Genomic DNA, 14,066 nt, shown 5'->3' with positions numbered 1-14,066 from the left:
CTTGGTTTTCGAGTTTCGAGTAATGAATTAACAAATGATGGTGGAAGAAAATAAGTATTGATCATAATAAATTGTAATTATGAATGTTGACAGTATAATTGGTTTGTATGGCCTCTGTGTACTGTTAATGATGTTTAGTGATAAAGCTTGCCACAAAATACTACTAATCTGTCTAGTTTATAAAGTGACAGGATACTGTGACCAAACTATATTCTCTTTCTTGCACAAAATGTACAGATAAAGCATTAATTGCATATTTAATGTTGCATCTCTTTTTATCTCCCCAAAATACAATACAGTTCAAAAGTTTGGGGTCAGATTAAAATAATAATAATAATACTTTTATTCAAGGATGCATTAAATGAATCAAAAGCACCAGTAAAGACTCTTCTAATTTTACAAAGCATTTATATTTCAAATAAATGCTGTTCTTTTGAACTTTCTATTCATCAAAGAATCCTGAAAGTATCACTGTTTCTACAAGAATATTAAGCAGCACGACTTAAGCACCAAATCAGCATATCAGAATGATTTCTGAAGGATCATTTGACACTGAAGACTGAAATAATGGCTGCTGAAAATTCAGCTTTATACATCATATTAAAATAGAAAGTAGTTATTGTAATACCATTTCACAAACATTTACTGTTTTGTTGATCAAATAAATGCAGCCTTAGCATAAGAGACCTTTAAAACATTAAAAAAATCTTATCGACCTAAAACATGTATGGTAATGAAGCTTCTTAAAATGCCTTTGATGGGAAGGTAAAAAGCTAAAGAAAAGATGACTATGATTATTATTATGCTCTTAGAACTTCCCAGGAGGACACAGCAACAGCATTACATGCGGTCAATATGGAAAACAGGTTTTCCATTAAATACTAAAGTGTATCACAGCAACAAAAAACTTTGAAGGACTCGAGCCCAAAATAAAGAAACCGAATAGCTTTATTTAATAAAAAACAAAACAAAAAAAAAACTAGTGGCTACACTGCCTGTGGTTTCTTTGAGAGAGCGAAGCTGACCTGTTTTGGTTTTGTCTAGTTTGAGCAAGGCGTAAAATGTAGAGTGGCAGATGCTTTGGGAGGCAATCCGTCTTCCACCGACAGAGAGAGGTGAAGGGACTCGGATTTGACACGTGACGGCACTGCAAGGCTCCTAATGGAGCCAACTCTGCACGCTTGGCTTTACTATATAATGGCCCAGTCACTCAGAAAAGATGAAAAATCTGCCTTATGTCCATTTCAATTTATCAGAAGCAACAACAAAAACATAACAGTTAGCTTTCTCTGCCCTTATCCATATCTCATTGGTGTCAGTGCCATTTTCACAGTGCCATCAGTCACAACCCAGGCGCGCTGGTGTGACTATTCGCTCACATCAGCTCATACTTCCAATTCCTGGGGAGAAAATATGGAGCCAAGCCATTCGGGACATTAAGCCCCAGCACTTATACACTTCGAAAGTATGTGTGTGGATCTTTTTCTTTATTTGGCTTGTCATGGGAGACAAAAAAAGAATGAAAAATCCCTCTCTCATACCACTTCCATAGAAATGTGATGAATGGTGCACGGCGTGAAATAAAAGGGATGTGTCTTCAAGGAAACATCAACTGCTTTCACAAAGCAGGCTTTGATGTATTGGATCAGTCTTCTATATTGGTCAAGTTCTACCCAGAAACATGGAGACGGGTGGAGGAGGAGATATTAAAATTCATCAGAAGGTGGAGTGGAAAAGAAATGGCGAGAAAAAGACAGTGTGTTTGGGTGAGATTGAAAAGAGAGGGGGACATTACAGCATAATAAAAGACAGTGATGAGGTTACGTAAGGAGAGAATCGGGCGGTTTCAGCAGGGTACGTCAGACTGAAACAGAGTTACCCAGGCGAGGGTCCGTAAGAGCGCAGTGTGGTGGTGCTATCAGCGGTGACAGCACAGCTCAGTGGTGGAGTGATTCAGAATGCAGACTGACAGCTTCAGATCTTCATCATCCTTTCCATGACTCATAACCACCCACACATTCCCAGAACAAAAAGCCTAGGAGTCCATAGGCTCTATGTGCAGGGTACCGTCATGATGTCACTCCTCACCTTGTTTGAGAGCCAACAGCAGTGTCGGATCTGAGGGGTCGCTGCAGAAGTAGCCGCTGCCCTGGGAATCCCAGAAGAGCTGATCCTGCCTCAGCTGGAGTTCTTCGGCCCACTGCAGCCAGCGGACCCTTTGCGTGGCCTCAAACAGGTCCAGCAGCCCACAAACCACAAACGCGTAGTCATCCAGGAAGCCTGAAATGGGAGATGCACTGGAGAGAACATTATAAAGAACATTAGTAGGGAAGGTCAAGATCTTTTGTTCTTATACAAATACAAATTAAATTTTTTGTTAATGTCGGGTTGACCTGTGTAATAATGTCAGGTTAACTTGTGCTGGGTTGATCGACATAACATAAGCTCTATTGATTGCAACTCTGGCATGCTGCCAATTTACCACAGAAATAATTTGAACTCCAAAAGACTGGAAAACGCATTTACAGTGATGAACGTACCAATGGAAGCCACAGAGACAAGAGATCATGAGAGTTTACAGCAGGAATGCGAAAATTGTAAACTCTACGGATACCTCATATACGCCTTATTTGCCATTTCTTGTGAATGTGCGAGACTTCCGATTCATTAGCTGCTTGGGTTAATGACTAGGAGAATAACAAAGTGCAGAAAATGGTGAAACTACTTGCGCTACAAACCAGCGTGTTTATGATCATAATAAATTAAAATAATATGATAATGCCACATTACCCTACAAAACATAAGCAGTTTGGAGAATGGATGGATGGTAAGAAGTCGCAGTTTGCAATTTCAAGCAGTATAGCGGACTGTTTTTGTACAGCTACAATAGCTGGAAGCAGATTTCAAAGGAAGCCTTTCACATTCGACAGAAAAATGGCCACACTCACTCGCACGTAAAAAATAAGGTGGATATAAGAAGTGTTATTTTGGTATGATTGAGGTACTGTTATAGTTTTTATTCAAATTTTAAATTAGTTTTTATTTTATTTAAAAAGTTTTAGTAATTTTGTTGAGTGTTTTAGTCATTTAAAGTAGTATTTTTTTAAATGCCTACCGGTATATAGTTTTTATTGAATTTTTTATTTCAGTTTTTATTTTTAAATTGTAGTTTATTTGAACTAAATCAAAATGAGAAATGTTGCCATGGCAACTAGCTGAAATAAAAAAAATAAGTTTTTATATTTTATAATTCAGCTAATGTTTATTTTTAAGTATTTTATTTTTTGATTTTAGATTTAATTTTAATAATAATTAAATATAATAAACCAGGATATAACCTTTATAAAGCAATACTATCATACCACGCTAAGTTGCTAAAATTGTAATAAGTGTTATGGTTATACAAATGTGACAATGTGTGTGTAATATACATTGATATGTTAGTGAAGCATGTCATTTCTGTTCAACTAGTGGCACCATGCGGAATTGCAGCAAAAATGTTTGTTCAAATATGTTGTTCAAACAAACAGTCTGCAATTCCATTTGATGCAAGTAGTGGTGCTGAAATGACACACCTCACGATGTAACGTAAGTAGAGACATATCTTTTTTTCTGTATTGTGATGTACATTTGAGTGAAATGGATTATTAAAAAAAAATGAGGGCGAGACTTGGTTCTGTCACTGGGCTGTTTATTGGACTGTTGGACTTTTTCAAAGTTCTCCTAAACTTACTTGTCTAAATAAAAAAAAAAGCAGAGGCAGTAAAGTGTCTGTTTACTGAAAGTGAATCTTTTTCCTCAGTGAAGCGCCGCATGAATGCATTACAGCCCTGGTGGGAAAAATACACATCACACACACTCACAGGTTAATGTTACTGCATGAATTGTATCCTATTTCAGACAATTACAATTGCTTATGTCCACATGGTACTCCTGTTCTTATTTCAGAGTGCTTCACGTTGATTTGCTGCCAGAACTGGCTATTGCAATCCATGACATGAAATCGGAGGGAAATGTCAGAAGCAGTCATTTAGCTGCTTCACTTCTATTATTAAAAGGACAGTTCACCCAAAACAAAAAACACATTTTCTTACAATGGAAGTAAAAGTTACACTTGTATTGTATGGAAAAACAGAAGTTTGCTCAATAAACAGGTTTGGAATTACATGAAGGCGAGAAAATTATTATTTAATTAAAATTTTTCTGTGATCTATATCTTTAATCATTGAGCGTGACAGAAGAGGGTGAGATCCAGGTGGTAAAACAGTCAGTAGGTATGACACGCCTTACCAAAATCCACTCACTAATTTTTTCATAATTCCCATAAATCAAAGAGAAGCACAGAGTCCGCCATTTCTATATCCTCGCTGTAGCAGCTGGAGTTGTACAATATCTGTGCCAAAGAGGCATTACAAGTGTTGTGTTTTGGGATGTACCAATGCACATAAGAGTCTCCATAGACTCCCGCCATCAGTCACTGAGGACAATGTGGTTATATTTCGTTTTCGAAGGATAGGTCCTGAAGAGAATTGCTACACAAACAAGGTTCTTTTCAACGCTAGGTTTTCAAAAAGGTTAATTCTAAAAGATGGGTCAATTCCAACACTTTGTGCACAAACATCACATCCAGACAAATTAAGTATCACACGTCACATTTTGTGAGTCCTTCCAAATTACCTTTCTGAAAGAGCTTGTTGGCACTATGAACAGCTAATGTTGCTAAAGCTGCTAATGTTGCTAAAGCTACCATTGTATCTGCCTGTTTTCACTGATGCTGCCCTCACGTGCTATCAGAATTATCGTAAATACGAGTTTCCTAGTAAAGAAATGCACATGAATGCGACGAGCTAGTAATCACTAATCACGACTTCAGAAGTGGGAATTATGAAATTTCTGATAGCACGTGAAGGCACTGAGAGACCATTATCCTGCCATGCTCCCCATCTGCGTAATTCATAAATGTGCAATTTTTATGCACAGTACAGTTAGATGACTAGACATATAAGGCTAAACACCACTACTGACAGTTTCTGACATTTTCAGTGCGTGAGACTTTCCTGTTTTGTTGTTGCCAAAGCATGCCAGAGCATGAGAATTGAAGCTCCGACTTCTTTTTGAAAGGGGGCCGGGAGCATCAGCTCATTTGCATTTAAAGGGACATTTTTGGCTCATCCGCCCCAAAAATGCTAATTCTAACATGCTATTAAAAATTATATGTGGGGTATTTTGAGCTAAATCTTCACATACACACTATACTAATCAGAGACTTATTTTACATCTTGTAAAAAGGGGCATAACAGGTTAGCCTGGTATTACCAGACTCTGCTACTTCGCTTTGCTTCGTAGACAGAGTCTGGAATGGCATAACAGAGAAGTGTTTTCTCTCTTGCTAGGGGGCGCTTGTCTGAAGTTTAAAATCATTGGTTACCCGTAAGCCAATCACATAACGTTTGGTTATGGCGTGTGTTATGCGCATGCTCGGCCGCATTTAACTTTCACTGTAAACACATGTATGATGCGAAAACAAAACCATCGAGTGAAATACCGGAGTGAACATGGCTGTGAACGACTTTTGCAGGTTAAGTTAAGTAAATCTACGCATCCACGGTACAATCAGCGTGTACGTCACGGCTCTCAGCCCGCCCTCTGTTCGTTGATTGGCCCGGCTGTTTCCAGACCGGTGGCAAACAGAAAGCTCTGAAGCTGTCTCAGACTGAGTACAGAAGCGAAATGAAATTGAGCGGAAGAACGAAGTCTGACGTAGTCAGGCTAATAACAGGTCCCCTTTAAGATGCAAAAGCTCTGTGAATTGAGTGACATGCATACAAAGACATTTAGCAGGACCTTTGAGTTATAAAATCCATTCAAAATTCCTTTTGAGGTGGTGTCACCCAAAAAGATTGCAAAAGTCTTTGAAGTTTAAAATAAATTTGATTCAGATCACATCAACCCTTGTCCTTAGACCCTTGAACAGAGGTGACACTGTAGCCAGCTGAGTGCGAGGAAACAGATAGTGACAGGTCTGAAGATATCACAGTGTCGGCAGCAAGATGGACGAGGCGGGTCTAACGCTGGGAACTTAACCTCCACGGTTCTTAGTTTAAACAACTGGCCTTCCAGGGGATGAAAAATGTCATGAGGTGCCAGTGAGAAGATCGCACTCAACATCTGACCCCTTCCATGTCATTGCCTCAAGCTGTCAGATCTAATGCACTATTCAAATGTCATGTAGAATAAGTGCTAGGTGATTTTGGAGAAGAACCAGGTGACTAGGTACTAAACAAATATATACACACACTTTGTGACTTTGACAAGGGCCAAATAGTAAAAGCACCCACCTCGCAACTTGCAAGACTAAAAGGATCTGCTAGCCCCCAGCAGGGGCTAACTGAAACATGCTAACTAGCCCTTTATTGAACTATGAAGTAAGTTTCTACTAAGGTATTCTCGACCCACAGCAGGGTTTATGGGCTCAAAGAAAAATATGACTCATCTGTTTCAGTTTTTTTTTTTCTTCCCAGTGAGACAACAAAACAAATCAGCCTGCCAGTCAATTTTTAATGAACAGCTCTCCCTGGATTTTTCCATTCCCTCCTTGTTCATTCTCTGTATTCTCACCAGGTGATACAGTCTCTTCAAAGTGCAGCAAAGCCACATCATAACTTCCACACAAACCTGTCAGGAGACCGAAGTCATAAAAAAAGCCTAACCTCTACCTATCTCAGGAGCCAGAGGGCTTCTTGTTCCAAACTGATAGATCTACTCACAATGAAGTATGATTTTTATACAGCTGAACAAGATTTGGACCGTTTGCCACATTCCTTGGAATAACAGCACAGCCACTGGATGGTTCATGAATAATTCACCTGGCACTACATTTTTACCTGGCCCAAATACTATAGCATATTTCTTCTATTACAATAAAAGGCCCTTAATTCCATTTGAGAACTACAACAGTCAGGTAACCTGTCTCATTCTTATCAAACACTGAAGCCAGATTGTCTCTAAATGTTTTCACTGCATGGCACAGGGCTCTTTAAAGGATTAGTTCACTCCAAAATGAACATTCTGTCATCATTTACTCACCTTCATGTTGTTCCAAACCCACATGACTTTCTTTCTTCCGCAGAAGACTAAAGGTGAGGCTGTTTTCCATGCTCTTTTCCAAGCAATTACAATGAACAGAGTATAAAGCTATCAAGCTCCAAAAAGCACAATAAAAGTATAATAAAAGTGGTCCATGTGAATCACACACTATATTCCAAGTCATATGATAACTTTGTATGAGAAGCAGAGTGGATTTTAAGCCGTTATTCACTGAAAATCTTCGACAAGGAGCATTAGGGTGGATGTCTTGAAATATGTCTGATTTGTGAATGAATCCTTCTTTTGAGTTGAATTGGTCTATTTGGTTCACAAAAGTTGTCTGAATGATTCATTCACAAAGTAAACTGATTTGGTTCAAGAGTTTACTCACTGTCTCAACAGCTCAATGGAGTGGAAGATTATCAGTGAATAATGTATTTCAGACTACTTCTCAAACTGTTACGTATAGATGAACACGTTCGAATCCAAATGAATCCAAATGAAGTATTTCAATACACAGAGAACACTGAACTGAGAAAACCAAGGGCTTATAAACACAGGGAGTAATCAAAGGAAAACAGAACAGGTGTGGTACTAATGAGTAACTATGGAAACTAATAATGACCAGGAACACAGGCAGGAAAAGGTAAAACAAAGCACAATGAAAGTAAAGGTGGGGTAAGTGATATTTGAAAAACACTGTTTGAAAGTTGGTCGGACCGACACAACCAGACACAACAACAAACGTGTAGCCAATCAGCATTAGGGGGCGTATGAATGTGGAGGAGAGAGAACGTGCAAGAAGGAGATTTGAAGAACGGCTGTAGAAAGAGAGATGACTGAGAGACATTACAAAAGAGAAAAGCTCATAAGAATATCACTGGAAAATGAAGGCTTATGATCAGGAAAGAGCTTTAGGGCCCGCGTTAATATTAGAAAAGTTTTCCAGTGCTGGAGAGAGCTAAGCGGGAAGGCCTGAAAACAGACGCGGAGGTTGCTTTGATTCTGCTCCACACGTGAGTAACACTGGTTTTGAGTGTTGTTTGTCTGGAGCTGCTGGGCTGTTGGCAACTAACAACGAACTCTTGTTTGTATTTACTCTTGTGTATGTATGTTAATTTTTTGTACTTCCTTGTCCTTCGTTCATCATCTTCGCCTTATTTTTCGATAAGCTTTAATTTCTTGCACTTCTGCAATGACAAATAGACGTCCACTCTTGCATTGCGTGTGTAACGGAGGACAGCTAGTGACAGTTGTGCAGGCTGATGACTGCTAGAGAATAGACCGACTCAGAGCGGTTAGGATTGGAGGGTGAACTTTGGAGGCGGAGCAATGAAGAGAGGGGTGTGTTTGTTTTGGTTGATTTCAAATATCAACAATGTTCAGCAACGACTTTGAGAAATAACATACTGCACCTTTAAACAGAACAAAAAATAACTCTTACACACACAAATCTATCATATAATTTCAGAAGACTTGGAATATAGCAAATGAGTTGCATGGACAAGTTTATAATACAGTTAAAACTGCTTTTGTGTCCTTTTTTGAAGCTTGAAAGCTTCAGCCACCATTCACTTTAACTGCATGGAAAAGTGTGACCAGTACAGTTTTCAGAATTTTTAAAGGTCCCATATTGTCAACACTGAAATTTCCTGGCTTTTTTGATGATAACAGAATTCTAGGGGCTATGAAACTACCATATAAGTTTCAAAACAGTCGATCCACAGACAAATGCACACAGCCTGCATAAAGTAGCTGTGCCTTTTCATGAGCCGTTGTGACTTCCGTATAAATGTGATGTCAGAACTACTCAGTCACCGCCTACAGTCACCACCCCCACCAATGGTGGGTCACTCAGAAAACAACAGGCCAATCAGAAGAGAGGCTCATGAATATTAAGTAGACAGGCCAAAATTGACCTGTTCTTGGCAGAGCTTCTGAGAAAGGAGCTGTACAAATATATTGAGATGGTTTTTGGTACTTATACCGCAAATAAATATTCTTAAGGACATCAAAACCTAAAATAAAACATCAGAAAGGTGTACAATATGGGACCTTTAATGGTATCCTGAACGGCATGTGGGTGAGTAAACAATGACATTTTCATTTTCGGAGAACTATTCCTTTAACGGTGGATGTTGAATATTCAAAGTGAAGAACAAAGCAAGAGAGTAGTTCCTCTTGAAGATGAAATCAGGTGGCCAGAAACACAAGTAATTTCCCAGTAAATCATCTTCTGGCTGGGACTCCTGATAAATTATTCTTGGTGCTGTGGGAAATCCTCCGAAGGTGATTAAAAACAAACCGATGCAGATTTTTACATCTCACTTATACAAACAGATCTGAGCAGAGCTGCAAGAGAGGAAACACCACATCCTATGCTAACTTAAGTAAAGCTAATTAGGTGATTACAGAGAGAGTGTTCCTGATTAAGCATTATGCAAAGTGCACAATGAAGCTATTTTTTCCATTATCCCATTGATGAACACTCAAACAAAAAGGTTCAAAATGAAGGTGAAAATATATCTAGCTTAGATCAGTGATAAATGGTGTGTGGGTTAACTCATAAAAATGATCTGCGTGGCTTGAGAAGCGCACTCAGCATTGTGGGATGACTGATGTGCTGACACAGTTTGGTAATGAGAGGTACAAATGAGAGGTTACCCCAAGAATGAGGCCAGTGAGTGTGTGTGAGTGTGTGTGTGTGTGTGTGTGTGTGTGTGTGTGTGTGTGTGTGTGTGTGTGTGTGTGTGTGTGTGTGTGTGTGTGTCTGTGGGTGATTTCATACGTGAAAAGCTTCATATTGTGCTGATTCTGGGTCATTTCTACATTTGCAGGATATGTGCCAAGGCAATTAAGACTTGGAAGCAAGACAGAATGTGTGCTAGTTTTCTTGGCCCACGGTAAAGACACATACAAACTCATCAAAATCAGTGTTATAATTTTAGTATTATGAATATACCATAAGAGAATTCATTATTTTGAATCAGCTTTTATTTTATTTTTTTATAATTTTGTAATTTTGCTTTTGTAAATTTTATTAGCTTTTTTTAATGTTTCTATTTATTTAGGTTTATTTTTATTTTAGTTTTAGGTCGTTTTAGAACTTATTTTATTTCAGTTAGTTACAAAGGCAACATTTTAAATATCTAATATTTAGATTTTTTAAAATATATTAGATGTAGGCTAGTAAACAAACAGTTCACAATCTACAACTCAACCTCAGTGCTATGGCAGGCTGAATGCATCTTATTTTTTGGCAGCCAGAAATGTTACTTACACTTGCTCCACCTCCATGTTATTTCCACGGTAACAGGAACGGAGAATCCTTTGGTCCTCTTCGTCCCACAGGTATTTTTGGAGAAAATAAGCTGCTCGCTCAGCCCTTTCTAGTAGAGCCTTGTCACCAAGCACAGCTCCGACACGAGCAAACCCGGACAACATCAGCCCTGACCAAAGAAATGGGAATGGACAGATTACAAGCTTTGGAAAACCTGACCATATTACATTTTGTCCTTCAGGAAAAGTACTTCAGTAAACAATACTGTTATGAAGCATACATGTTAATTGACCACAAATCACTTCTCCACCTTCCTTCTGAATTGTTGCAAAATTTTAGATTACTATTCAGGAAGAGTTCTGCCCCACAGAAACTCTCCACCAACAGCAACAAGAGCTAAAAACCTTTGATAAAGGTGCAATAGGTGCTAACCAAGACAGAGGAACTTTGAAAGGAGACACTGAGTCTATAAGATCTAAAGTACAATGTGTTCAGAGGGGCGAGGATCACTAACAATAGTCCTGTCAGAGCTCTGTGTGACTGTATCCCAGACATGTCTCACAGCTATGCGAGTGGGCCTATCAGGTTTGATTAATGCCAAGGGTTACTCTGCAGGTAGCAATATCCAGTCTGTATGCATTAAGAATGTAATGGAGCGTAGCTCTGGAAGGAACGCTTTCATTAAACAATGTCTCAGGCTTTCTTTAATTAAGATATCAGCTCATTAGTCACTATTCTTTGAGCACTTTTGTCAGCTAAAGCTCCAAAGGGGCCTTGGCACCCTGTGAAGGCTTTGATATCCTTTCATTAAAGACAACGAGGGCAAAGACCACAACCCAGAGGTCCCCTCCGTGGGCTTTTAAAGGCCTGGCACCACATCTAAGCACCCCATGAAAGAACTCTAACATTATAGTGTTGCTATTAAGGCAAACCTTAATTTACGGAGCTTGTCGAACACTGGACCTTGTTCGCAAAGTGAAATCAATAAAATTGTAAGAATAGGAAGGGGGTGCACATAGCTTCAGGGGATGCAAGCATTGCAAATTTTCTACATGCCTTTCATTGATTCTTTTCCCTGTTTCGTGTTTTGGGATTTCAAGCAGTATATTAGTGGATGACACTTCCATACATTCTTCCAATCAGAATGCAGGAAACTTACCGTTCCAGGAAGCTAGCATTTTGGTGTCCAGGTGAGGAGGTGGGCGGGCTCTCCGTACCTCGGCCAGCTTGGCCCTGGCATCGGACAGCAGCTCGGACAGTCTGTCCACGCTGATGCCAAAGTGAGCAGCGGTGAGCTCCACTGAGTAACGCACGATCAGCACATTTTGACCCTGCAGCTCTCCATGGGGGTCCTACAAAAACACCAAGAACATAAGAATCAGAAACAAATCAGTAAATGCACATAATAAAAAAATATTAAAAGTGAATATCCATCATAAAATCTGCTTTGTTCACAAATTAGGTGTCACAAACATTAAATGCTAACCACTGATTCTTGAGATTTAATGGAACAAAATATGTCAAGCCATTGGTTTTAAAAATAGAAATAATTGCCCTCCTGCTTTCAATTGGAAGATAACTAGTATATTATTTGCACAAATTACCTATTTTATCTTATTTACTGTTTATTTCTTCAAAACCACCTGTCGTCGGACCTTCATGACCTTAATTTTTATTTATTTTTGTTGTGTAATTAATTTATTTTTTGTCGTCTCATCACTCTTAAAGCATAAGAGTACCGCAAAATAATAGAAATTTCTCTCTGCACATGAAGGACGAATCGTGAAGGACGATTTATGAGCAAATGACTCTTATAATCTGGATCTTTTAATGAATTAAACAGGTCAACCGGAGTAGTCTGTTTCACGAACAAATGACTCGTATGAGCTAGTTCTTTTTAATGAACTGTTTAAATAGACTCACACCCAGCATCTGAATATGCCTACTTCCCTACTATATAGTAGGTGAAAAACAGAATGTGAGACAAGTAGTATGTCCAAATTCATAGTATTCATAAAAACAGTAGGTGAAAAGAACTGGGATTAGGGCTGCACGATTTGGGGAAAATGTCATATTGCGATTATTGAGGTCAATATTGCGATTACGATTGTGATATGCGATATAATATACAAATGGTTTCATGAGTCTTGCTTGGTTCTCAAGGAAAATAAATGCACACACAGATTAGTGATAATCAGCCTAAAGAAAAAAGTTCTTTAGTCAAGAGCAGTGAGTGTTTTTCTCTGTTCCCTTTGTTCTTTGATTAACTTTAGCGACAGATTATTATTTTTTTATTGCATTTTAACAAGAACAAAACATAATTTACATACAAGAGTACATATAACCATACATGTCAGGGGTAAAGAAAAATAATAATAAAAAAAAAATAAAAATAGAAAAATAAAAAAATAAATAACTTTAGCGACATTTGTGGCTACTGTACTGTCCCTTTAAGACCAGCCGCTGTCAGAGACGCGATCTCACACGCGCCTCATTCTTTCACGATCACGAGTCCTCACACCTCTTCATGTTCATCATAAGACTACTCTTATGTTATGAAGACACTCGACAAAAAGACATTTGGGCATAATGGGGTGTGTTATTGTTCGTTCAAGCTCGAAAGATAACTGTATTCTGTCATGCTGTTTTGTGCGCACGCACGAAATTAGCGCGAGTCTTCCTGTCTGTCACAGTCAGGACATTCACAGGCAGCGTGTTCATTTTGGCATACATGTGTGTTGAACGTTCTACTGCGAAAGAGAACTTCATACTGGCGCGCGTCTATCTGTGTGTGTGTGTGTGTGTGTGTGTGTGTGTGTTAGGAGGACATTCACAGGCAGCTCGTCCTCTTATGTCTTATCGCGCATGAATGGTTTTAAAGCATTTGCATTAATAAGTGCGTTAAAAGCGCTGATTTGTTTATTTAATATAAAATCGCAGCATTTTGCGTCATATAATCGCGTAAGCTTGACATCGCGATTTCGATTGCGATACGATTAATCGTGCAGCACTAACTGGGATGATCAACCACTTCTGGTGATATTGAAGTGCACATCTGATGAACACTTTACAATGTCAGTGAACTGATGTTGGTTGGTTACGTCACATGGCGGATGTAGTACGTGCACATTGTATTCATTCTACACAAATTCATACTATACTTTTTTTAACAGTTGTGAAATAAGCTTACATTTTCAAACTAAATGTAGTAGCAACCTACCAGACAGCATGCGATTTCGGACACAACTACAGTCTAACAAATCCTTCGCTCACTGAATCATTGCACAAACTCACTGAATCGGCCAGAGCAGTTTCTGAAGAATCTGATTCACTAACTGAACTGCAAATCGGAAATAAAGCAAGATTTGTGTTATGGCCCGCGAAACGTTATTGTTGACCAGTTGTTCAACCGACAATGTGAAATTAAAGATATTTGCAAGACTTTTCTTTTGTAATAGTATTTCAATAACTATTCTAGTAGCTGAATGCTCAATTTGCAAACAATCATTATAATTATTAGTTAGTTTACCATATTTTTGTGTATATATTTTTGAATTACAGCAATGGAAAACAAACATTTTGTAAGGAAATGGAAAAAAAACTTGCGTATAATCATTATAATCCAAAATAATTTGTCTATACATAAACTTTTATTTGCTTCAGTGTTGTAGTCAAGAATCAGTGTAACATGGTTAGAAAG

The 14,066-nt window shown here is 38.5% G+C and overlaps 1 protein-coding gene across 1 annotated transcript in view; it reads right to left on the bottom strand.

Moving 5' to 3' along the window:
• Positions 1–14,066, bottom strand: part of spata20 (spermatogenesis associated 20) — a 44,509-nt gene that overhangs the window by 25,370 nt on the left and 5,073 nt on the right. The window contains exons 11-13 of the mRNA XM_079852223.1: positions 11,526–11,718; positions 10,367–10,535; positions 2,089–2,297 (exon numbers count right to left, since the gene is read on the bottom strand). Coding sequence (XP_079708349.1) covers positions 2,089–2,297; positions 10,367–10,535; positions 11,526–11,718 — 571 coding nt within the window. The remainder of the gene's footprint in view (positions 1–2,088; positions 2,298–10,366; positions 10,536–11,525; positions 11,719–14,066) is intronic.

This window comes from Squalius cephalus (genome assembly GCF_949319135.1).
Source record: "Squalius cephalus genome assembly, chromosome: 19".
Lineage (NCBI taxonomy): Eukaryota > Metazoa > Chordata > Actinopteri > Cypriniformes > Leuciscidae > Squalius > Squalius cephalus.
Note: the sequence above shows the minus strand (reverse complement) of the source record. Positions and strands in the feature narration are given on the sequence as shown.